The sequence below is a fragment of the Emys orbicularis genome, chromosome 3, assembly GCF_028017835.1.
Source record: "Emys orbicularis isolate rEmyOrb1 chromosome 3, rEmyOrb1.hap1, whole genome shotgun sequence".
Lineage (NCBI taxonomy): Eukaryota > Metazoa > Chordata > Testudines > Emydidae > Emys > Emys orbicularis.
The window spans coordinates 159,452,534-159,479,565 of record NC_088685.1 but is presented as its reverse complement, the minus strand read 5'-3'; the positions used below and the strand labels follow the sequence as shown (position 1 = coordinate 159,479,565).

The 27,032-nt window shown below is 45.2% G+C and overlaps 1 protein-coding gene across 1 annotated transcript in view; it reads right to left on the bottom strand.

Moving 5' to 3' along the window:
* The window catches only part of DNAH14 (dynein axonemal heavy chain 14), a 451,367-nt gene that overhangs the window by 293,736 nt on the left and 130,599 nt on the right, over window positions 1–27,032 (bottom strand). The window contains 4 exon segments of the mRNA XM_065401478.1: window positions 4,817–5,048; window positions 6,308–6,558; window positions 7,392–7,479; window positions 12,470–12,544. Coding sequence (XP_065257550.1) covers window positions 4,817–5,048; window positions 6,308–6,558; window positions 7,392–7,479; window positions 12,470–12,544 — 646 coding nt within the window.

Genomic DNA, 27,032 nt, shown 5'->3' with positions numbered 1-27,032 from the left:
TTACATAGATAGGTGGTGCGAGTAGATTGTGTTCTGCTATGTAGGAGCACTCTTTGAACTTGTTCAGAGCAATCTAGTTCGTTTTGGGAGAACCATGGAGGAACCATGCTTTGAGGTGGAGCATGGGTAGGTTGGGGTGGAGAAAACGGCCGTGTTGTTGTGATAGGAGGTTCGGAATGAGAGGCAAGGGGATTGGTGGTCGAATCGACATTTTGGTGAGAAACGGAAACCAGGGTTGTCTGGGCCATGATGGGGCAATTAGGAGCACCTTGGCCCCATCTGTTCGTATTTTTATCAGGACCCTGTTCAGAACCGGTATCGGGGGAAACGCATAGAGTAAGTTTTGGTTCCATGGGATCATGAATGCGTCTCCCAAAGAATGTTTGCCTAGCCCTGCTCTGGAGCAAAAATTGGGACATTTCTTGTTTTTTGCAGTTGCAAAGAGGTCTATTTCTGGGTAGCCCCAAATGCGGAATATGTTGTGAATGGTGTGCTCGTTTAATTCCCATTCGTGATCCCACGGGAAACGTCTGCTTAGTTCGTCCGCTGTGGTATTCATCACTCCGGGAAGATAGGCCGCTGATACCCGGATGTTGTTCGCAATGCACCAGTTCCAGAGCTTCAGAGCCTCTGTGCACAGAGAGTGGGATCGAGCTCCCCCTTGCCTGTTCACGTAGAACATGCATGCAATATTGTCTGTCATTATGCGTACGTGTTGGTTCTTGATCAGTGGCAGGAATTGACGGCACGCATTGCGAATGGCTCGAAGTTCTAGGACGTTTATATGGAGAGAGGACTCGGTTGAAGACCAAAGCCCCTGGGCTGTGTGGTGAGACATGTGTGCACCCCATCCTGTCAGAGATGCATCAGTCGTCAGTATGAGGGATGGAGCCTGCTGAAGAAAGGGGACTCCAGAGCAGAGGTTGGAGTGAATTGTCCACCACTGTAGAGAATCTTTGACTCGGATAGGTATGGAGAGAGTCTTGTTTAAAAGGTGCACATTCGGTCTGTACACTGTGGCCAACCACGCTTGGAAGCACTTCATGTGTAGACGTGCATTTTGGACGACGGAGGTGCACGAGGCCATGTGACCTAGTATTTGTAGGCAGTCCCGGACAGTCACCTGGGGACTGTTGCGAATCGTTGTGGCCAGTTGACTTATAGAATTGAAGCGGGCTGGTGGGAGAGATGCCAACCCCGTCCGGGAGTCTAGGTATGCCCCTATGAACTCCAGATGTTGAGTGGGGTATAATGTGGATTTGTTTTTGTTTACTTGCAGGCCTAAAGATAGGAAACAATCGATGGTAAGTCGTATGGATCGGAGAGCTTCGTCGAACGTTGAAGCTTTGAGGAGGCAATCGTCTAGGTAAGGAAATATTACGACCCCTTGTTTTCTGAGGTAGGCTGTAACTACGGCTAGGATCTTGGAAAAAACACGGGGGGCCGTGGACAGTCCGAAGGGGAGAACCCGATATTGGAAATGTGTGGAGCCGAGAGTAAAGCGTAGGAATCGTCTGTGGGACGGGTGTATAGTCACATGAAAATAGGCGTCCTGTAGGTCGAGGGCTGAAAACCAGTCGCCCTGCTCCAGCGCTGGGATTATAGTGGTGAGAGTGACCATCTTGAACTTTTGCTTTTTGACAAATTTGTTGAGCCGCCTGAGGTCGAGGATTGGTCGCCATCCCCCATTTTTCTTCTCTGTTAAGAAATAATGGGAATAAAACCCCTTCCCTCTGTGTCGTTCTGGCACAGTTTCTACTGCTCCCAGTTGAAGGAGATGCTGCACTTCTTGGAAGAGTAGTTGCTCGTGAGATGGGTCCCTGAAGAGGGACGGGGAGGGTGGGTGGGTGGGAGGGAGGGAGAGGAAGGGGATGGCATATCCAATTGTAACTACCTCTATGACCCATTTGTCGGATGTAATTTGTTGCCATTGATGAGAGAATGGTCGTAGGCGGTGTCCAAAGATAGGTGTGCCGGCTGAAGTGGGAACGCTGTTTTCTAAACCCTCGACCAATGCTTCAAATCTGCCTATTAGTTGGAGGGGGTTGCAGCGCCCCTGTAGAGTTAGGACGACGACGTTGGAATCTTGGTCTTTGGCGTTGTTGCGGCTGCTGTTGTTCCTGCGGTCTATAGGAATGTTGTGTAAATGCGGGGTAGCGTGGACGTTGATAAGGTTGGTATCTAAATTGTCGTCTTCTGGTCGCAGGTGGCTGGAGGCCTAGGGACCGGAGGGTTGCTCTTGCGTCCTTCATCGAATGAAGCATGTCGTTTGTGGTGGAGGCAAAAAGTTTTTCCCCGTCGAAGGGAAGATCTTCAATGGTGCTCTGGACCTCTCGAGGGAAGAAGGAGGAAGAGAGCCATGAACCCCGTCGCATGACCACTGCTGTGGCGGTCGACCTTGCTGCAGTGTTAGCTACATCGAGGGCCGCTTGGAGAGCGGTGCGTGATATGGTTTGTCCCTCGGAAACCAGAGCTGTGAATTGTTGTTTCTTCTGCTCTGGGATGTGATCAATAAAATCCATGAACTTACTATAGTTTTTGTGGTCATATTTTGCAAGGACTGCGGTATAATTAGCTATGCGAAACTGTAGCGTCGAGGATGCATATACTTTACGGCCGAAGAGGTCCAGGCGTTTACTGTCTTTGTTGGCTGGGGTGGAGCGGGCGTACTGTTGTTTGGCCCTCTGGTTCGCTGCGTCCACTACCAATGAGTTTGGCGCCGGATGGGTAAAAAGGAATTCAGAGCCCTTTGAAGGGATGAAATACTTCCTGTCCGCTTGTTTACAGGTAGGTAGGCTTGTGGCTGGATTCTGCCAGATGGATTTAGCGGGTTCTAAAAGGGCTATGTTGATTGGCAATGCCACTCTAGAGGAAGAAGAGGGCTGCAGGATGTCTGTTAGCTCATGCTGTTGTTCAGTGACTTCCTCCAAGTTAATTTTTAAGTCACCGGCAGCTCTTTTAAAGAGGTCTTGGAATTTTGCATAGTCATCCAACGGTGTTGGAGGAAGGGGAAGTAAGGCTTCCTCAGGCGTTACGTCGGGCTCTGCTGGAATAGGAGCAGGACTCAGTTGCTCCTGGGAGTGTGACGGTGCTGCCTGGTATCTTATGTCACCGGCAGATCCGTCACGTGGCGGTGCTAAACCGGCGTTGCGCCTGGTCGAAGTGCCGTAGCGCATGCATTCTCGTGGGTACGATACCCATGGTGCCCAACATTGCCATGGTGGTGGGTAGGGCATAGGTGGTGCCATCCAAGGGTTCACTCCCCATGGGGCAGGATCCTGATAACAGGCTGAGGTGATTTGTTTGTAACCCCTGTTGATTGGGGTGTGGGAGCCTTGATCAGGAGAAAAAACTGCCTGTGGATCAGTTTCCTCCTCACTGGAGGAAGGTTGTTCTGATCCTGAGTCATGCACTGGAGAAAAACAGGCAGTCATCAGGGGAGACTGCAGAATAGGTGACACCGATAGATCTGCTGTCTGAGTAAATTGAAGAGGTGAGGCTCCTGAATGAGGTGAAAACTGTGGAGGAGGAAGTTGCCCTGAGGGAACATTCCTCTGAGCAGGGGTTTTGCCTTTGATCTCCCTGTCAGTCTGTGCCGCGGTTGCCGGTGCCGTGGTAGGTGCCGGGGGGGGGGCAACATCAGCCCGCTGAGGGTCAGCCAGGGCGGGAAATGTCGGCACCGCGTCCATCTCGGTGCCGAACGGTGCCATAAACGAGGCAGGCAACTGAAAGCCTGAAGCCTCGGCACCGGAGCCTCGCGCCGCCGCCGCAACCTGAGGCGGCTTTCGTGCGGTGCCTGAGGAGCCCGGCTCTTCAAAAGTGCTGAGGCGAGGAAACACAGGCAGGGAAACTGTTGACCTGCCTGAGGCACTTTTGTGCCTCACCAACTTCCTTGTTGGAGAGGGCTGCCCCTTCTTTGAAGTTTTCTTCAGGTTTTTTGAAGCAGGGGGGCTGTGTCGGGCAGTAGAGCCGGAGTCGGCGGCTGGGTCTGAAACTGACCCGAGAGACTTCTGCAGGAGGAGCAGTTTCAATTTGAGCTCCCTGTCCTTTCGTGCCCTGGAACTGAGTTTGGTACAGTGGGCACATTTTTGGGGAATGTGTGTTTCCCCCAGGCATTTTATACAAAGAGAATGGCCATCAGAGAGTGGGATAGCATCCTTGCACTTAGAGCAGCGCTTAAAGCCTGTGGAGCCAGGCATGGTAGAAGCGGCTGCGGCTGAGAGAATTTTTTTTTTTTTTTTTTACAGATAAAGAAGTAATAAACTAGACTACCAAGAACTGACAACAAACTAACTACTATAACAGGTAATTGTAAGAAAGTGAGGGATTTCCTAACGAGTCTGCTGAGCTCCGTCTCAGGCCGGGGACGGTAGAGAAGGAACTGGGGAGATTGGCCACGCATGCGTACTATTATCCTAGACTCACAGCGAGGGGCAGCCTCTGCGCATGCGTGGCCAGTACGAGTACTGCTACGAAAAATCTCCGAGCGAAGGCGCAGGGACGCACCAACACCTGGAGTGGAGCACCCACAGGGACATCTCTCGAAGAAGAATGTAAATTATACAACAAAATGGTAAGGCGAAACAAAACCACCAGCATTGTTGGAGGCAGAAGATATAGTGGTCTGACCTGAGTCCTGAAGCCTCCAACAACAGCACTAGATCATCTTCAAATTCTACAAGTGGGATGTGTTACCCATTAGTGATGAATGCAGACAGAAGCTGTATAGCAGAAAAACTACAGGTTATAGTTTCTCTAAAAGGAAATGTCATAAATGCACTGGATTTATTCTGTTCTATCAGCATATGGTACTTACTTTAGACAGGTCTTTGACAGTCTCGGTTTTTCCTGTACCAGCTGGACCAGCAGGACAGCCTCCTAGATTCAAGTGTAGTGCTCCAGTAAGGGTTAACCAGCATCGGTCGGTGAGCGGTGTAATAACCAATCGAGAGGAACAGCCCAAGTACTCATAGCCATAAATAAAGGAGGCATTACCTTGAACTACCCTACAAGTGGTGTTCATTTCATTCCATTCATAACGCAGCTGCCTGAAATAATATTTGTGTATCAGAATCTTGTAAAATGAATGACAAAGGAACTAACATCAAACTATTCACTGTATGGAAAATACATGGATTTTTTAAATGAAGGGATAAATTAGATAGAGTTGAAGGTGCAGAAAGAGTCAAACAAAAAATAATAATCATAAATAGGAGAAAATTTAGAAACCAAAGCTAATTACATTATGTACTGAAAATAAAGCATCACTTTATCATAATGACATGGAATACTGACTATATGAGTAAAAATACCACAAACTCTGAGGACTTGTCTACACGGTCAGTTAATACATAGCAAACCAGGGTTTTAATGTACAGCACACTAGCTTGCCGGGTACTACTGGGTCTTGTGGATCCTGCTACCACATACTAAAAGTTTTCTAATGCACTTTGACATACTGCTGTTTGAAACATTGGGCTCTTCATCCAATCTCAATGTTGTCCCCACACCTGGATCCTTGCCCAAGTCTCTTTGCTTAGCCAGTCCCAGTCTCCCCCCTCACCCTGACTCCTCATGTGCTCTCTAGCCAGTCCCTTCCCATTTCCCTCCCTGACTTCCAGTCCCAATCTACTCCCCCCACACCTGCCTATCTAGCTCCTGTCCCCTCTGCGTTAGAACCAGGCAGCTTCCTTCTACATGCTCCATGGGCCCAGCGGGGGGAAGAGGGCACTGACAGCACAGGAGAGAGACTGGCTTCTTTCTCTCAGTTCTGATGCCTGGCCCCAACCTATCCAGCAGCAACCCAGAGCTACAATGGCCAGGAAAGTTCTGCTAAGCCCCAAACTGGAACATGCCCAATATGGACAGAATATTTGGGGAATTTAGTTGAAAGGCTCTAGCAAGTCTCTATTGGGCATGTGCAAATTGTGATTTTTCAAATGCATATAACTTGGCCAAATTTAGGCAGTTTTTGATAGGGTTGGCAAAAGGTACATCCCTGACACAAAGGCTACTCTCCTGCCAAATTTCAAGCTGTAAAGTATGGAGTGACACAGCTTCTCAAAGAAAAGGTCACCAGCATTTTTTAACATAGGAAAACAAGCATTTTCCCCTAGGTTCATTCAAAATTTTCAAAAAAAAAAAACCCAAAAAACTCTGAGCCTGAAGTAAATGCCCAGCATTGAAAATTTCAGCCCTAATGCTTAAAGTATGGCAAAGTTATAAGCAACTGAAAACAGTGTCCAATAATGGAAAGTAATTAGATATTGCTATCATCCCCACCTATAATAATTTAAAAACTTTGTACCTTGTCCATTCAAAATCCTCCCTTTTGAAGATTTGTTTATCTATCAGACTGGAAAGTATGTCCCTACAGTGGATGTACAGAATAAGCAACGCCTCTAGTGTGGTTTGCTTGTGAAACTGAAGAATGTCAGATGCCATCTCTGCAAGCTGCTCTAGATGATGGACTAGTTCATCATGGATTCCTGTCAGTGCCATTTTTGGATCAGAACTCTGGAAACTTCTTGTACAATCCTTATTAAACATAATTTGGCTCTAAAAAAGGCAAATATTATTCTGGCAGCATTAACTACAGTTTCTATTTCTTTGACTTCAAAAGTACATGTTGCATAAACCCACAGATTGGTTTAATAACCTGGGGCCAGATTCTGACATCCTACATTAACCAGTACTTTACTCCACAAATAATGGAGTAATGAAGATAAGTGCTGCTTATGATGAATAATGGTAGCAGAACCCCATGATTATTTGATATTTCCCTTCTGAACACAGAGAAAAAATAATATAATCTTTTCACAATGTGTAGAAGATATTTTGTATCTTAACCTTCTTCTCAAATGATCACGTTCTTCTGTATTCTACTTCAGGTAACGGACTCTGGAAATACTATGATTTTTTCACATTCATAAATGTTATTTAAATGTAATTAGCATATAACTATTTTTTCTGTAAGCTTCTGTTACAGCCCTTAAAATTACCCTCCTCCCACTATTCCTCTATTTTAACCCTATTAAATTTGAGGCCCTCATGTCAAGACTACTGTCCGTTCTCTTTTTTCCTTGACTGCTGGGCAATACAAAATGGTCCCACACTCAGGCAACTTTTAAATTGCTCCAACCACCTCTGATAATCAGAGAACCAGAGTACAGAAGCAGGATTAAACCTGCAGAAATGGTTTATGTTAAAGAATCATGCTATCAACCAAGCAGTCAAGCATTTTGTACTGAAATTTAGAAATCTGCATTCATATAGCATTATTAGCATAGGATTTAGATATTTAAAGGCAGAGTTTCTCACTAAAACAGATATCCAAAATACAAGTGACAATGGCATTTTTCAGGTTTGAATGAATTCTCAATGATACTTACCACAAGAAGTACCACCTGTCCTGGATGAGTCAGAAACCACTGTTTAAATTCCATTTGATTCCACTCTACCATTCCAATATTTACAAATCTACAACACATGTCATACCATTAAAATAAAAGTAGGTGATCACAGAAATACTATTAGTTAATTATTATGCTGCCCAGAAGTGACGTGTGGAGGAGGGCATGCAGGCTCCCATGCCTCCCCACCCCAGATTTGCTGCTTGGTTTGTAGTGAGTATGCTCAGTAACACTGCTGAAGCCGCTGCCCTCACTTTGCCCCCCCCCCGCCCTATCAGCAGGCACGGGTCATCTCTGATGCTGCCATATACTAAGGTTTTGTAGCAGACTTCATAATCACTAGCTAATATAGCAAGTATTTTGACAAACCAGACTTTGCTATTCTGGATATTTTTGGATGCTACAGCAGATCACCAAGGGCCCAAAGATGCAAAGTCCTCATCACCTTCAATGTCATATGAGGTGCTCAGAACCTTGCATTAAGTGCTTTGTATCTTGTAGAACAGGCCCTAAAAGAACTACCATGCCATATGCCAGCATTTTGTCCATAAAACAAATTGCATTATTTGTGCTTACCATCAGTTTCAAAAATTCCTCCTCCAAATAATGACAGCTCAGACTACAGAAACAAATCCCACTTCTGCTTCAGTGTCTCCTTATTGATGCCATATCAGACTAATCCATTACCTAATGAAACTTTTACAAAAGACAAACCACTCCTCTTTCAAATAAAACCACTTCTCTGAGAGTGAAGGCATCCATAGTAAAAGATGTATAAAATAAATGGGATTCCAAGAAATTTTAATTGCCATCACTAGTCCTTATAATGACTGTGACAGACGTGAGACTTGGGAGGTGTGAGGACTTCAAAAGACTATTATATTGAAATGGACCAGAAGGGATGGGCTTTTGTGACAGTAAGAGTTAAATGTGTTTTCAGGGTCCTGGCTTACTGGATGAATTTCCTGTGTAATTTCTACTTGTAGTTAATGTAAGCTCCCCAACATTGGTTATGCCAAAAATATCTGGCCTTTGAAGCACTGCCCCAGAGACGAGGGGCACTGACTGGTGTTGCATGTTTCAGGAAGCCAGAGGGCAAAGACCCAAACCACATGAAGACACAGCTGAGCTCTCCCAGGTAAGGGTACCAGGTCTGTCTTGGACAAGTAGGAGCAATCAGGATGACTTTGGCTCTGTCTCTTTATTTTCAGCAGGACTTTAAACAGAAAAGATAATGGTGAAAAGGTGTAGACAAGGTCCCTGTTCCAGGGATGAGGAGAGCATTGCCCAGGGAATATTGACTCATTCCCACTCTGGAGCACTAGCATGGATATTTCTTATTCAGGTGAGTGCCCAACAGGTCTATGGACAATGTTCCCCCATCATCTGAATCTGTTGTGAAATACTGTTGAATGTTTCTCCCACTCGTGGTTGTATGGAAATTTGTGACTGAACTTTCCGCTATCGAGTTTTGTGTGCCTGGGAGGTAAGCTGGGGACAGTGTAACGTTGCGGGAGATGCACCAATTCCATAGCCTCACTGCTTCTGCGCATAGGGAGGGCGATCTAACTCCTGCCTGTCAATTGATGTAGTACATACAGGCTATGTTGTCTGTTAGGAATCATTGTGTGTAATCCTGTGATCAGTGGGAGGAAATGGGCACAGGCATTTCTGACAGCTCTTAGCTTGAGGAGATTGATATGAAGGGACATCTCCATTGGTGACCACTTGCCTTGCATCATGAGGCCATTCAGATGCATGCCCCACCCTATGAGTGATGCATCGGCGGTGAGGAGCAACGATGGCAAGGTTTGCGAGAAGGGGATCCCTTTGCAAACGTCAGCTGGGTCCTTCCACCAGTCTAAGGAGTTTTTGATTCTGGTGGGATTTGTCCAGTCTGTCGACCAAACTGAACTATATTTTTGGAGGCATCGCATGTGAAGCCTGGCATGTGGTATCACTGCCGTTCTTGCTGCCATGTGACCCAAGAGGTGGAGGCAGAGTCTAGCTGATATTTATAGGCTGTTCTGAATGGTGTCTATGAGCATGATTAAGCATAGGAACCTGTGTTGAGGCAAGAGGGCTCTGGCCTGTAACAAGTCAAGGTCAGCCCCTATGAATTCCAGGCATTGCCCTGGAGTGAGGGTTGACTTCTGGATGTTGATCTGTAGGCCCAGTTCTGTGAACAAGTGCATCATAGATTTGGTGACTTGGAGACCATCATCCAGGTACAAGTAGATCTTTATCCCTTGGGAACTTAAGTAAGTGGCCACCACTGAGAGAACCTTGGAAAATACTCTTGGGGCCGTTGATAGCCTAAAGGGTAGCACTCTGTCCTGGTAGTGGTCGTGTTCCAGAGTGAATCTGAGAAATCATCTGTGAGTCAGTAGGACTGAGATATAGAAATAAGCATCCTGAAGGTTGAGGGCCAAAATCCAGTCTCTCTGTTCCAATACTGAAATGATCATTGCTAAAGTGACCATCTTGAATTGTTGAGCCTTGACAAACTTGTTGAGAGCTCTGACATCTAGTAGAACCCTTTGCCTCGTAGAAGTTGAGGTACTGGTTCTATGGTTCCTAACTGGAGGAAACAGTCTACTTCTTGTTGTAGTAAACTCTCGTGAGAAGGATCCCTGAAGAGGGATGGGGAAGGGTGTTGAGGAGGAGGGAGGGAGGTAAAATGGATGAAATACCTAGTTTGAACAAACTTTAGGACCCATTGGTCCACGTTAGGCATTCCCAGACACTGCAGAACGCTGCCGATTGGTGGCCAAATGGATGTGAAACACTGGTCAGCTGTGTCACTCAGGGGGAGTGATCTAATGGCACTTCGATCCACCCATCAAAAATGGTGCTTGGATGTAGAGGGCTGAGACAAAGAAGATGGTGGGCCAGGTGGTTTGCACATAGGAAATTTCCCTTTCTTTCTTTGTGGCTCATAGTGGCATTGAGATTGAGATTGAGACATGTGTGGTCAATGCTGGGATTGGGGACTAAATTGTCTCTTTTGTCCCAGTGTATAGATACACAGTGACCGGAGAGTAGCCCTGGAGTCCTTCAGGGTGTGATAGGAGACATCAGTCTTTTCAGCAAAAAGCTTTGTGCCATCAAAAGGAAGGTCCTCAACAATGGACTGCACCTCTTTCAAGAAGCTCAGATGGAGCCATGGCAAAAGTTGCATCACCTTAGCCACTATGTCGGCCACATAGAGGGCAGATTGCAGCGATGTCTTTGCCCTAATTGGCCCTCCTGGATAATGGTCTTAAATTGGTTACAATGTGATTCTGGCATCTTTTCAATAAAGTCATTCAGTTTTAAGTAATTTATATAATCATATTCGCTATGAGGGCCTGGTAGTTGGTGATACAGAATTGGAGAGTGGCCAAAGAGTACGCTTTTCTAATGAAAAGGTCTAGATGCTTCCAATCCCTATCACAGGGAATAGCCCTTGACTGGTGTTGTCAGCCTTCAGAGTTAATGGCATCCACCATGATGGAGTTGGGTGGAGGGTGGGAGAACAGGAATTCAGATTCCTTGGCAGGGACATAGTACTTTTTGTCTGCCTGCCCAAGGATCCTAGTATGATCACTGGGGAGAGGGGGAGGCCATATGGAAGAGAGGGTGGCACCCAGAAGTGATTCTACTGTTCCTGTTGTGGACAAGGATCCTGTCAAAGTATAGCTTTCTGTCCCGATATGCACTGATAATATGAGACTGACTGAATATCTCCTTCATCCTCCTCAATATCCTCCAAAGCAGGGGGGCCCAGTACAAAAAGGCAGAGAATATTGTAATACTGGGAAGCAATCGTAATCCGGAGACTGGGATCTTGGTACCAAGAGTTGTTTGGTATCTATAAACAGTGGGGACACCAGCTCAACTAAATCTGATAGGTCCCTAGAGTAGTGGTATTCCTGCGGTATGGAGTGGATCAGTACCAATGCAGCAGTTGAGGTGGATGGTACTGTTGATCTGGAGTAGGCAGGTGCTGGGGCTTCAGGTGTCTGGTGCTTCAATTTTGTCAGAGGAAGATGGCATTGATGGTAAGTCTGATGTATACGGTGCCATTTTACAGAAGTATATGTCCTGGGCATCCTGTCTTTCATTGTACATGGGCCTGCTGGAGCCATATTTTTCTGAAACACTCCGGGATCTTCTGGCTCTGCTGGTACTGGAGGAAGAGTTCATTGCTTCCATGGTACCAAGTTGAGAGGTCGAGGCCTCCGATACTGTAAATTTAGTGGGAGATCAGGGCCTTTTGGGAGCTGGCTCCTTGTGATGGGAGACCAAGTTCCTCCTCTTTGGAGCTTTCCCTGAAGCTTCTAAAGTCTTCCACCTCTTAAGGGAGATCTTGGCTGAGGTCAAAGGGGTGCTATGTCTGTCCAGAGACAGATGTTCGGGGAGGGGCATGCTACCAATGGCTCCTGAGAATAAAGCTTATATAAGGAGAAAAGGATAATTCAGAATCAAATAAAACAGAGTAACACTTAAAGTGTACATGAAGTGGAAAGAGATGGGGTTTGTTGGGATTGAAAATTACACACCTAAACCATCTGCACGATTGTTTTTTTAAGAAGTGTTAGTACAATTTTGTTTGCTGTTTAATACATGATTAGACTATTAAGAACTACCCCCCTCTTCAACTGGAATTGCACATAAAATATGCTCCAAGAGCAGTGAAATCATGCTCTGCTGTTTTGAAAGGACTAGTCTGGTTATCTCAAATGATTTCTGAGCACTCCTGCATGCCAATGCTACCAAACATAAGCCTGAAATTCTGCACATTGTCAGTTTTCATTTAGCTCTAGATAAGAGTGTTTATGGTATGCACTTGCTTGTTTTTTGTTTTGTTTTTAATAATTGTAAGTCCCTTGTTCAAGTGTAAGCTCTTTGGGGGAAGAGACTATCTATCTCCTACTGTGTGTTTATACAGCACCTAGGTCAATGGGATCCCGATCATGACTGAAGCCTCTGGATGCTACCACAAATACAAATAAATATGTAACACAAATGACTGTAATAGAGAATTTTTTATTCAGTGGGAAATATATACTTACTTTTTTACCATATCAAACATGCTGCTCTCTACATTTCCTAGCCACTGCTCAACAGGGCCTCTAACACGAATAATCCTGTAATGTAGAATTTGAAAAGTCAGCACTTACTGAAAACAACTGAACATTTTAATTCCATATTTCTTACAACTTTATTTGAATTGTAGGCATAAGGAGTTCTACTGCACCTCTTATTTCTCAATTCTACACACTGGAACTTAATCCAGAGTGTGAGCAAACATTTCCTCTTCTTTGGAATCACTGTCTTTCTCCAGGGGCTACAGACTCCTCAGGCCCTGATTCTGCAGCTCATTCATGTGCATAACTCCCAAAGAAATCAATGGAAATTTTGTCTCCATGGGGATTGTAGGCTTAGACCCCTTGTATAATGCATGAAGGATCACATCCAGAAAGGAATGGTTACTTACCTTAAAGTAATTCTAGTTCTTTGCAACTTGTAGTTCATATCTATTCCACTCTTGGTGCGCATGCACCCCCCCCCCGCCCACACACACAACATTGGATTATTTTGGCCAGTGGTATCCAGTGGGACCACGTCTGCACCCCACAAGTTGGTTAATGCAACATTTATTGAAAGACAAAGTGTTATAAACCATGAATGTATGGTATGTTTTGACTTTTTTGACACTTCTTCCAAAACAGTGGCTTCAGACAAGCCCGCTTGGAGGGGTCAGTTTTTATTTCCACAGGCTGGCAGATGGGTACACAGACCATTCCCCCCAAGAGAGCTCTGGCCATCGGCGTTTGCAAGAGAACCTCGTATACCAAACTGTGGTTCAAGGATCCAGGATGAGGATCATCTACCATGTGCTGGAGAGTAAAGGTCAGCTGACAGCAACAGGCTGCCCAGGAATAGGATCGCAGCTTCAGGTGGCAAGTCAGTGACCCACATCCAAGGATCTTCAGATGGATAGGGTGTGCTAACAAATTTTATATAGCAAAACCTAAAGGGCAGAAGGGCAAATCTCCAGTAAATTCAGCCCTGGGTCACACTACCAAGAAACATGGGACTCAAACTCCAGGAATGAGTCTGAGGAAAGTGACAGTCAAGCAATGGCTGGATCTGAACCTCTCTGCGGGGTCATGTACATTCTACAGAAGACCATGGACCTCACATTACAGGATTGGAAATACAATGGGAGTGGCTGTAAGGGTGGCTCATGGAATCATGGCAGGAGTAGCGCCAGCAATATACAAGCCAAAGGGACAGGATATACAGCTCCAGTTTGGGTTAGCAGAGTAGCTGACTCTCTGGCTTCTCTCATGGCTGAAAGGCTATGGACTATGTCTGGAGCAAGTAAGCTCACATCAGAGGTCATGTGCCCTCCAGAACTTTTAAATCCCCCCGCCCCATCAAGAGTTATGCATTATCTCTGGGCCTCATGTTCAGTTGGTTTGGTTGGAGATGCTTGCAAGACAAGTTTGGTGGGGGGGTCATAAGCCAGCACACATCAACAGGGCACAAAAATGTGAATAATGAGGCAGCCAGGATAATTTTGCGACTTGGAGTGGGGGCACATAAGGATAGCTGATGCAATGGCCCTGAGCTCTTTAGGGAGGACGGAGGGCATCTGTCAGATACTGGGACCGTCATTTGGCTTGGTGACTTTAGGAATTGGGTCAGTCAGGAGATAGATATCAGGCATGCTGCATGTCCAGTGACCAGTGTAGGTAAAGGCTAAAAGGGCAAACTCCCAAAGGTCAATGAGGTTCGGGATTGCCCAACTTAACGATACACGTTGCACTCATGGGGGGGGGGGAAGGGGGAAAAGACTTTACTGACTGAGGTTCCCCCAACCCAGCCTTGTGGCTTCTGTCACTCCACCCCTCGTTACATGGTGGGGAGATGGTTCACAACTGAACTGAGTCTGTGGGGTAGCCCAGGGAGGGTCTACCCTGAGTTGTTTGGTTTGTGGTAGAAGCCTTGTAACCTGCACTGGAACCAATTAAATGTTTGGTATGTGAGAGCTAGGGCGGGCAATGTAGTGTCCCTCCCCAAAGTTTAATTAATAATGTTGCAGCAAACCATTTTAAACCCATCTCACCTATCTGTCTATCATTAGCCTGCTTGTCCTGGTCAAATGTTCTGAAGGCTGGGAAGGTGCAGAGCTGCTGGTGTGATTTGACTCAGAAAGTGCCAGCTCCATAGCTGAATGGCCTCTTGCTTCCCCTTGTCTGTTGATATAATGCATAGCTGTGGTATAGTATGTCAGCACTTGGATTGTGCATCCCTAGAGTAGTGGTAGGAATGCCTGGCATGCCAAGTGAATGTCTCTGAGCGCTAGGATAATTATGTGGAGACAAGCTTCCAGAGGGGAACACAGGACCTGGATTTAAAGGTGATCTAGCTGAACTCCCCATCCCTGAATGGAGGGGTCTGGCATCAGAGACTTGAAAGGCAGAGGTGCACCCCACTGCATACTTTCCCCCACCAATTTAACTAGGAGAGAACTTCTGGGACATGACCACTATACCCGTTGGATATCTTCCTCATATATACACTGATTTCAAACACTCTTGTATGCAGTGTAGGTGAAGTCTGGCTAACTGCATCACATAGGGCATGAGGCCATATGTCCCAACAGTCTAAGTTGGTTACCATTTGGGATCTGGATCAGCCTGTTAGGTGAGGTATGGGCTGATCTGGATCCTTTGTCTCCTTAGATAACTTGTCATGACAGCAAAGCCTTTAGTGAACACCCTCAGTGCCATGGAAAGATGAAAGGGCAGGACCCTGTACTGTAGTGAGATACTCCTACTAAGAATCTGAGGTATTTCTTGTGGGACACGTGAATGGATATGTGAAAGTAGAAGTCTTGCAGGTTGAGAACCACAAATCAGCCTTGAGGATCTAATGAGGAAATTAAGGAGGCCAGAATCATCATCCTGAAGTTGAAATGACAGATTAATTTATTGTAACTTCAAAGTCCAGAATGGAACACCAACCTCGCTCCTTTCTTCTTTGGGATAAGAAAATAATGGGAATAAAACCCAATGCCCCTGAACTGTAAGGGCACTTCTTCCACAGCTCCCAGTTGTAGAAAGAGTCTACTTCTTGAGATGGGGAGGGTGGGGGGAAGCATTAGGAAGGAAGTGGAATTGGATAGAATACCCCTTATTTAAAATTTTCAGGGTCCACTGGTACAACATGATCCAAGTTCAGGTTTCGTGAAATTGGTGATGGATAAAACAGAGTAAAAGGAAGAGGATCCTCGGGAGTATCCATCAGATTCTCAATACTGGTGTCAAACCTGCTGGCTGGGGGAAAATGCAGAATGTGCAGCAGTAGAGGAAGAGGCAGAGGGTTGTCAGTGGAACCTCTACTTCTTTCTTGATGGCTCCAAGGTCCTTTGAGGCTAATAATAATAGTAAGAAGAGGAACACTGCAGGAAGGAAGTCTGTGGTCTTACTTGTTTTCTCCTTGGGACTGGAACATAGAAGCCACGAGAACACAGAGTTGCCCTACAGCCCTTTAAGAAATGGAGATCCTCACCCATATTTTAATTAAAAAGTTAAAGGGAAGGTCCTTCTTTGATGCTTGGACCTCCCTGTGAATCCCTAAAGATTGGAGCCAGGAAGGTCTTCCCATCATGGCCACTGATGTAGCCATAGCATGCATCACTGGGTCGGACACACTGTGTGTAGCCTGTAAGGAAGTGTAGGTTATCAGCTCTTCTTCAGACATGCTGGGTATTTAGTTCCTGTTGGTGTTTTTGTAGCAGTTTGTCCCAATTCAAATAATTTTTATTTGGACAGAAGAACTTGACATTTAGCTACACATATCTGGAGGCTGGCAGATGAATACAGTGTGTGTGTGTGTGAATAGATCCAATATCTTTGGGTCTCTCTCCCTAAGTATAGATTTGGGAGGCCCCTACTGCTTCAACCTATCTTGGATGGCAGCTACCACAAGCAACTGTGGTACTGGGTTGGAATAAAAGTACTCAGATCCCGTGGGAGGCACTTGGTACCTCTTGTCAGCTCACTTGGATATGATCAAAATGGACTCTGGAGTGTGCCACAGATCTTTCACAGGTTACATTTAGGGAACTGCTGAGCCTGCCAGCCATGGAAGGGTGCAAAGTGTCCAGGACTTTGTGAAATTTGTCCTGAATCACTTACAGAGATATATCCGGAGGGTCTGCCATGAACTTGATCAGACTCTGGTGGAACACCTTTAAATTGTTGAATGAAGTTGAATGAATAAATCCAGGCATTTACTGTCTTGTCAGTAGAGGATGAGATTGCAATGGTGACATTAGAGACAAGTTGGTGCTTCCCCTTGCAAATTTTATTACTCACCACTTTTTTCCTCCTGCCTTTCCAGGATCTGAGCCTGCACTACCTGATCTGGTTGTGTTGGTTTATAATGACTATTTGAGAAGGGAGATCTAACCCTAGAGGAGGCCAATAATATAGGTTTGCATGAATATAGCTGCACCTCCCAGGACATCAGCCACAGCCAAGACTGATACCAAAATGGGTACTAATGTGGAAGACACACATAGGGCTCACTTACAGATCCCTCCCCAGACTCTCTTCCTGATTTACACTGAACTAATCAATGAGGGGAAGGCGGGTGTGCAAGAAAGGAATCCCTACGATACCTCAAATGGAATGAAGAAAAAGGAGTACACTTCTTCCAAGTGTAAGCAGAGTCAGGATAAGCTCTACCCTGACATCTGATGGTGAATTATGGCGAGGGTGGAAAAGAACTTCAGGGGCTGAGCTTGTTTGCATAGGCACACCCACCCGCCTAGCCTGGGACAACAACAACTGAAAGTGGTTACTTTGGCTGGTGTGGGATCCCCAGTTTCTCTGTTATTGGGGCAGGAAGAATAAAGTGTTGTTACCCTGATTCTGTGAATCAAGGCCAGTGGAACTGTTGTATGACAGAGGGACTCACCAGTAACTAAGTAGCACTCGCTAGACAAGGGGCATGGGTTACAAAACCCAGTGAATTGAGAGAGGTTGGGGTCAGGTATGTGTACCTGATGGTATGGGCCCCTTTTGCAGGCCTGGAACACCAATTGCACTACCCCCTCTCTCCACTGTTGAATAACAGAGCTAAGTTTGCTTCCAGTAGGACTCTAGCTAGAAGTTGCTGAACTGAATTCACTTTGGGCCAATGGTGCACCAGCACTGGGGCTCCCCCACTACAAGCTGAAATCACTAAGAGCTAAAATTGCTGAGCTGAGATCACTGAGTGCTGTGTTAACCAGTGGGGGAGCCTGAAGATATATTGCTAAGCAGCTGGCAGAGCCGAGCAGTTTGTGGGACGGTTGGAGCGGCCCATGGAACAGCGAGCGGAGCAGCGCAGAGCGGAGCTGAGCCATTTGCAGGGGCGGCTGGTAGAGCGGAGTCATTCGTGGTAAAGGCTGCAGCAGAACTCCACAGAGAGGTGGGGCAGTCAGCCTCGGACCACGTAAGGTGCCCCTTAACATCCCGTGTGCCCCCCCCCATTTCCGCCCAGGCTGGGGGGGGGTAAAACTGCAGATAAACTTTTGAACTCTGGGGCGGCACTGACCAGGGACAGAGACTTTGGGGTTGTTGGACTTTGGGGTGATTGGACTTAAGACCCTGAGGGGAAAAGGACACTGCCAAACTTACTTGGAGGTGGGTCTTTTGCTCATGGTTTGTGTTATGAATCCTGTTTGTGGTGTTTCCCCAACATAATGCCGCATTGTTTCCCTCCTTTACTAAAAGGCTTTTGCTACACTCAGACTCCGTGCTTGCGAGAGGGGAAGTATTGCCTCCTAGAGGCGCCCGGGGGGTGGTATGTAATTGTCCCAGGTCACTGGGTGGGGGCTCGAGACGGTTTTGCATTGCGTTATTGAAACGGAACCCCTAGATACTGAACCCGGCCCTTGTTGCTGCCAACTCAGAGGGGCAGAAGGGTTACACAAGCGAGGGGTTGTCCTGTTAGGAGTGCTCTGGCTCTGCTGTGCCCTGCCTAAATGGGTAGGGAGTGAAGTCAGTGGCAGATATAAATCCTTCACCTGCCATACCTTTTAAGCTGGTGGCTTACCTATCACCAACCTCAGGCTCTCAAGGAGAGAAACTCTGATACCACTGCCACAGATAAACCACTTGGTACCACCACTCTAGGTTCTAATGCGCTGGGCACTGGGGAACAGTTCCAAGGTTGCCTTACAGAAGCACAGGATACTGAATGTTGGGTAATGAGACGTCAATTGCTGAAGAATCGGTACTGAAAGATACATGGTACTCTGGTTTAATGGGTACATCTGGTGCTCTCTGGACTCTTCTCAGGCCATTAGATGCCCTTCAGCCACTGAGCTGTGAATTACAAGTCTTGTGCCTTGACTCAATACGCACTGGAGAGGGTGATCTATGCCTCAGCTCAATTCTGGACTGGTGCTCTTTCCCACCCATAAGAGGTCATCAAAGCCATAATGGAGGAGGACTGGGTCTCTTGGTCAATGTACCCTGGGAACACAGGGTAGAATCTCAGCTCCCAGGCCACTTGTGGAGCAACACTGATTGTAGGACTGAGGTCTAGCTGCATCTTTCCTTTGGTGTCAGAAGAGGATTGCATAGCACACTCAAGGAGGGACAATTTCAGGAGAGCTTCTGTAGCTTTTTGAGTCCACTTAGAGAAGAAGCAATGTATGGTACATTGTTCAAAAATATGTCCCTCTCCAACAGATACTGCTGGCCCAAAACAATCCAATCTTGCATGCATGGGGTATATGTGCACCAAGAGTGAAATCCATGTGAACAACCACTTGGAAAAAAAATCTTTAGGTTTTATGTACACTTCTGAATCCAATGAAACACATTCTTTTCCCCATAGCAGTAGTCACTCCCTAAATATCTTGGGCCAAATCTTCCCTAAGGATCTGGCCTCTCTTTATTACATGTGCATCTATCTAAGTTATAATTTATTTATTTTGTGACCAATCAGTAGATTGTAGCTCAATAATAATAATAAGCTTAATATCTGTTGTTTTTAATGTTCCAATATAGCTCTAACATATTGTTTGAAAATCCCTAACAGCCATAATCTAATTTTCAGGCTGTGTAATGCAATTTTGCTGCTCCCTTCCATACTGTGCACCTTTTTATATTGTTAATCGGTACACTGTGTTCTTTTTTTAAGCCCCTGCTCTGTCATTAACATTCTCAATAATTTGTCCAATTTTGTAATCTGGCTTCATTATCACTTTTTTCTTTAAGATTCAAAAACGGAGGTAGCAATGTATGCATTTCATAAATGATTAATACCATATTTATACTTTATAGCTCCATAAACGGCATGCTAAACATGTTAAACATAAGAGAAACTGTTCTAGAGAATAATACAAGTGGAAGAGAGAATTAGTGTGTCTCTCTATTTTTAAATTTTAAATTAATGGAGATATCCTATCTCCTAGAACTGGAAGGGACCTTGAAAGGTCATCGAGTCCAGCCCCCTGCCTTCACTAGCAGGACCAAGTACTGATTTTGCCCCAGATCCCTAAGTGGCCCCCTCAAGGATTGAACTCACAACCCTGGGTTTAGCAGGCCAATGCTCAAACCACTGAGCTATCCCTCCCCCTAAATTAATGGAGATATCCTATCTCCTAGAACTGGAAGGGACCTTGAAAGGTCATCGAGTCCAGCCCCCTGCCTTCACTAGCAGGACCAAGTACTGATTTTGCCCCAGATCCCTAAGTGGCCCCCTCAAGGATTGAACTCACAACCCTGGGTTTAGCAGGCCAGTGCTCAAACCACTGAGCTATCCCTCCCCCCCTTCTCTACAATTAGAGAAATAACTAAGAAAGCCTTCAAAACTGAAAATATAATATTTAGCACTTACCAGGACTAAAGGGATTATTATCCCTATTTTATAGACATCTAATAGAAAAAATGATCGGTCGTAAGTAATGCTGGAGAGATTCAGATAAAATATTAATTAGATTCTTTAAAAAACTTCTCACAGTCAAAGATACTTTACATTTATGGAAAAAAATATTTTACCCACTGATTTCAGACTTTCTTTAGCTGACTGTGTGAACTGATTTTTAAAGTAGCAAAGGGTGACATCTGTATACCACACTACAATACAAAATAATGGTAAATAAAACTAGGTATACATCATTTTTCTTGAATGCGTCATTATTTAGGGCCCAACACTATAAACAATCACGTACATATGTAAATTTACTTGCATGCACAATCCTACTGAAGTCAATGTGACTACTCACCGAAATAAAGTTACACACATATGAATGTTTGCACAGTTGGGGCCTTAGTTTGTAGATTATTTAGCTTTATAATTTTGAGTAAGCAATCATGCCTTTCACAACAGTTGTGTCTTAACTACACATTTACCAAAGAATGGGAAATTTATTACCCCATAACTTCCTTTCTGCTAGCAATGTCTCCCACAATTCTGAGATTGTACGAGCTATTTCCCCTCCTCTTTGCAGTTCCACAGGCAGTTCAGTGTTGTAGCAGAGCCCATACTGGCCACACCCTCTTCTCTAGCTTGCTGCCGAAAGATCATTCTAAAGCTGTGTAGAAACTCCTAGAATATGATTAGTAACAAAAACTTCAATATCAACCAGTACACTACGTATGGTAGACTAACTGGCCCGCAAACAGTACATAAGAACTGCCATACTGGGTCAGACCAATGGTCCATCTAGCCCAGAATCGGGTCTTCCAACAGTGGCTGGTGCCAGATGCTTCAGAAAGAGCGAACGGAATAGGTCAATTTATCAAGTGATCTATTCCCTGTCATCCAGACCATCTTGGCTAATAACCATTGATGGACCTATCCTACATATATATAAACATTAAAATTTGTCTCTTGGCAAATATGCCATCCATATGTGACAGCAACCAGGAAATAGGATTTAATCAGTAGACAGAACATGTGACCAATGTCAGTGGTTCAAAAGGGTGAACAGTATGGTCTTTTAGCACCAGTAATAGAACCCATTTAGGAAAGACTGGTATGATCATGAGTCTAGCCAGACTCACTACTCTGAGAAATCTTGAGACTTGAGTATTCTCTGCCAAAGAGTCTGAGGGCCATTCATGTAAGACGCTACTTATGGCTGACAATTGGTGTGCTATGGTGTTGGACTGAAGACCCCTATACACATTGTCCTGCAGAAAATCCAGAATAGCTGGAATACTAGAGTCCTTCGAGGTTTTGTGGTTTTTGTGACATCATGAGCTAAACCTAAACCAGATGCAGGAGTAAGCCTTTCGTGTTGAAGACTGTGGGGGCGACAGTAGAGTTCCAATCACTTGGTTGGACAGTCCAAGGACAATCAATTCTTCCCTCTTAAAAGCTATGCTGTCAGTTGGAAATGGTCTGGATGGAGGATGGGACTGTGGTAGTGGATGTCCAGTCTCACTGGCAGATGCAGCAGGAGTTCCAACGCTAAGCCTACTAGATCTGAAAAACATGGTCTTCTCAGCCACTGTTGAGATAGAATTATCACTTTTGCTTCCTCTTCCCTTATCTTCTAGATCCACTTCCCTATATGTAGAGGAGGTGGAAATGCACAAAGCAGACTTTTTGGTCATCTGCGTGGGAGGGCATCCATCCCCACGGACATGGGCTATGTTCCCCAGGTGAAGTACACTGGCTGCTTTGTGTTCTTGCAATTAGCAAACAGATAAACTGCTAAGAGGCCATATTATTGAGAGACCAAGTTCAAGACTTTCAGATTCAAACGGACTACACTTTGTTGACTACACATCTGCTCAACAAGCCAGTCTTTCTTATGCTTCAATTTATGTGTATTGCTCTTATGGAAGAGAGGTTTTTCCCCATCCATTCCATTATTTCTATTACTTCTGAATGTAGAGTTGAGGTCCAAATTCCCCTTTGGTTGTTGAAGTATGCCACTATGGTGGTGATGTAGAACTGGACCAGAATGTTGTTGCTCTTGAGGTGGCCCTAGAACTTTTTTTGGGCTAACTTCAACCACTCTAAGCTCCACAAGCTTGATGCTCTGGCTTCTTTCTATAGAGTTCTATGTGCCATGGATTATTCTGTGTCTGTGATGTGCTCTGCACCCGATTAGGCTGGTATCTGTTGTGAGTACCTGTGAGTCTGTACCGCATATGGAAAGACCCTTACAGACATTTTCTAGGATTCTCCACCATCTCAGGGAGTCCAGAACCTGGTTTGGGACCAGCACCTGATACTGCATGCATTCCGGTAAGTGATTTCAAACCTTGAAAAGAAACTTCTAGAGAACCTGATATGGGATCTTCCCCAGGAGGTGGTTCCTATACACAAAACCAGAGACACTGAGATATGGATGGCCTTGTGTTCCTTACAAACACAGGTATAAGCTTTTGGATTTTCTCAAACCTGTCCAGTGAAGGACAGACTACAGACACAGAAGTGTCTATATCCACTTCTAGGTGAGCTATCTTTGTGAAAGGAATCAGAGATTTCCTTTCAGGTTTATCACAAAACAGCATGCTTGAAGTGTCCAACTTGTGGTGCTGTGTACTGGTTCTTTGGTTGGACCACTGATCGAAATGTCCTCCAGGAAAGGATATAGATGAAAGACTGGGACCAAAGTTGGGCTATGACCTCCACCAGCATCTCGATAGAGACTCTGGGTGCTGACAAAAACAAGGATGGCAGTGTTTTGTACTGGTAGTCAGCTGTGCCATACACAAATTTCAGTAGACAGTAGTGACATGTACATATGGTTATGCATCTGCTAGGTCCATTGAGACAAGGAAATCCCTTTTTTACAGGGATTCTACCACTGAGGGTAACTTTGCATCCACAATTTCATTTTCTTCATTTGTAGAGCAGTTTGAGGTCTAGGATGACTCTCTCACACTATACATTTCTGCATAATAAAGAATATGGAATATAGCCACAAGAACCTCTCTTATGAGGGTAGCAATTCTATTGCTCTTCTGTGCAGGTGACAGATTTCATTCAGTACTAGCTTGCATTTGATAAGAGTGCCTGAGATAGGCGATTGGATGAAGAAGTGGTGCAGTGGGGCCCTTAGTTCAAGGGAGTAACCAAAACTTACTACTGCTTTCATCTACTTGTCAGTGATGGACAGAATTCATCCATTAGAGAAGTGGGACACTCTGCCTCCTAGATTAAGATGTGGTCAGAGGCACAGACTCATAGGTGAATCCTTAGAGGTGTTGCTACCACCTCTGGTTTTGCCACTTGATCCATGGCTAAAGGGTTTTCCCCTGACATACCTGCTATCTTTCCTTTGGTATTTTTATGAAAAGGATGGATGAAAGGAACATTTCTGCACTTGTCATTTGCATGCACTGTATACCACTGTCTTATTAAATTTATCTCCAAATAGTGGAGAGTTTGTGAATCTAGATGAGCACACTTGTTTCGTGTGCACCTCTGCCATCCAAAGATATAGTCAAATGTGGTGTCCAGCTGCTGAGCTGATAACATGGCCCTGGCTGAGAATCATATTGCATTTAATGAGACACATATGCCACGAAGTCTGTTGCTAGAATACTTTCTTTAAGTTAGACCTGAAGTCAGGTTGGTCCTTGTCATCCAGGGTTGGTCATTCAGCCAGAATACTGTGGTTCTTGCAAAACAGGTAGTGGCCAGGGAACTCTGAAAGCAGCCAAGAAAGTCACAAAATACCTTCTTTGACTTCCATCTTGCTATCAAGAAATCCCTTTCTGATAGGATTATGCTATCGTTAGCTAAAGATGCCACCTACAGGATCTACTTTTGATACTTGTGTTGGCATTTTTTGGCTCTTGTATCTTATGGTATCTAAGTGCATGCCTGCTAATGCACTTACTTTTGTCAGGGTATTCCTACTGATCCCTGATCACGTCCTCATAGGAAGGGTGCAGCAGGATTGGCATCTTGATCACTGATTTGGCGGATGGATATTTGCCCTTGACCTTCTTATTGGGTATCTGCTCTAGGTGGATCTGAATGACAGATGCAGACTTTCTGTGACCAGTATTAAATGTCAGGGTGGAAAGTCCTTTGATGTATTTTTCCATGTCCTGCTCAGAAACTTGAACTGGAGAGCTCACATTCCTCAGTAAAGAAGAAAGACACTGAATCAGATATACTTTTTTATATTTTTTCCTTTCCCTTTTTGTTTTCTGGCTCTTTTTGCCTGTTTTTCAGAAGTTGCTGCCCAGCTGTGGCCAGCCCAGTGTTTCTTGTGGCTCTTTTCATCATGAGTCTTGAGTACCCTAGATATGTTTCCCTCTGTGTCCTCACCCTTAGGGTCACAGTTCCTCTGCCTGTAGGATGGGGTCCCAGATTTTTGTTTGGAAGAAGGGGAGCTGTGTTGGAGCCTTCCTTCTTTCCCCAATGAGATGAAACTCACTTCAGTATTTGGGGGGAAATGGTGTGTGGCTCAGATTAGTCACAGGGCTTACCCTCTGAGCTGGTCAAATGGTCTCTTCCTTGTCCTTAGGCCCTCTACCCAAGAAGTTCAGGAGATCCTGATTGGGCTTTTCAGCACTGGAGTCACGAGTCCTCTAGGGAAGGAGTGTCCCAACATGCCAACCCAACGCTGAGCTCCATACCCTGGCAGCATGAGAATCAGGTGGCTGTAAACAGGTAGGGCATAATTTGCCTTGAGATGAGCCTGTAAACACTTCTTCATATATGGACCGCTGCTTTGATTTACTCCAGTATTTTCAGGAAAACTCAGCCATGGTGGAGTAGTCCCAGTAGGGAGACACTGCAGTGGTAGATCTGGGTGGCTATAAACCACCCTGGTGCTAAATACCCAATCTAAGAGGGAAGGAGGAAGAAAAAGTAAAGGTTGCTCACTAATGAGTAAAAATATATATTAAAGTAAAACTGGCAAAGGAAATGTTTGGGAGCACTGTAAACTGTCACTAATTGCAGAAATTCTGGCAGCAAGCCAAAAAACAGGGCACGGCCAGTACACTCTGTGATAGGACACTGAACCACCTCTGGAAAGCAGAGAGGAGGGGGAAATGGTTTCTAACCTTAACTGTTGTTCTTAGAGATGTGTTGCACATGTCCATTCCATTGTAAGTGTTGTTGTGCTCCAGTGCACAGTTGTAGGATATTTTTTCCCTTAGTGCTACCCATTGGGGTGGCATGAGAGCCCTCTGCTGCTGTGCGCAGGCATAAAGGGCCAAGTCTCCTCCGATCCTCCTCAGTTCCTTTCTATCAGAAATACTCCAATAGAGAGGGGAAGGAGGACAGATTATGGAATGGACATGTGCAACACATCTCTAAGAACAACAGTTACAGAAAGATTAGTAACCATTTCTTCTTCTACACGTGATAGCACATGTCCATTCCATTGTAGGTGACTCACAAGCAGTCCCAACTGGAGGTGGGTTGGGAGTTTCTTTGAACAGGGATTGGAGGACCACTCATCCAAATTCAGCATAGTGTCTACATAGCTGAGAGATAATGTAGTGAGAGGTAAATGTGTGACAATCACCAAGTTGCCACTTTGCAAATGTCCAATATGGGCATGTTAGCCAGAAAAGCCACAGAGGTTGCTTAGGACCTAGTCATATGACCCTACACTCTATGTGGTGGCTTGATGTTAGCCTAATTGTAACAAAGGCAAATACAATTGGATATCCATGATGAAATCCTTTGTGTGGAAACAGGACTGCCCTTCATTCTGTCCGCAAATGCAATGAACAATTGAGGTTTAGTCCTTTCAGATAAAATGCTAAAGTTCTTCTAACATCCTGAGCATCTCCAGCCCCTTATTACTCTGGCTTTGGGAAGAAGGTCAGTAAGAAAATTTCTTGGTTAATATGAAAAGTGGAAGCCACTTTTATAAGCAAACTTGGGTGAGGATGAAGATAGATTTTGTCCACGCAGAAACTCGTATATGGAGGATCTGATACTAGCGCCCTCAACTTCCACGCTCTCTGCACGGCACCACCTTCATCAAAAGGTACAACAGAAAGCAAGTCACTAGAGGCTCAGAGAGGGGACCCGTCAGCTTTGTTAAGACTAAATTCAGGCTCCATGATGGAATAGAGTTCTGTACCTGATGAAATAGTCTGTCCAAACCCTTTAAAAATCTTACAGTCATTGGGTTGGAAAAGAGAGCGTTTTTATCCACAACTGGGTGAAATGCTGATATAGCCGCTTAATGTACTCTGATCGAGCTAATCGTCAATCTCTGATGTTTCAGGGACAGAAGAGAGCCAGCGTGTGCTGAATAGAAGCAAGAAAGGGGAAAACCCCTTTCAGTCTGGACCAAAGGGAAATCCTCTTCCAGTTAGCCAGGTAAGTAGTTCTAGTTGATGGTTTTCTTCTATTTAGCAGCACGTCCTGAACTTCTCTAAAACAGAACTCCTCCACTGATATTAACCACAAAGCCTTCAGGCTTCTCAGGCAAAGAGCCTGTAGACTGGAGTGGAGGAGGAAACAATGACTCTGAAAAAAATCAAGTCTGTATGTAGTGAGACTGACAGTGGCGGACTGATTGATAGGTCTAACTCAGTGGTGGGCAACCTGCGGCCCGTGGGCCGCACATGGCCCATCAGGATAATCTGCTGGCGGGCCACCAGACAGTTTGTTTACATT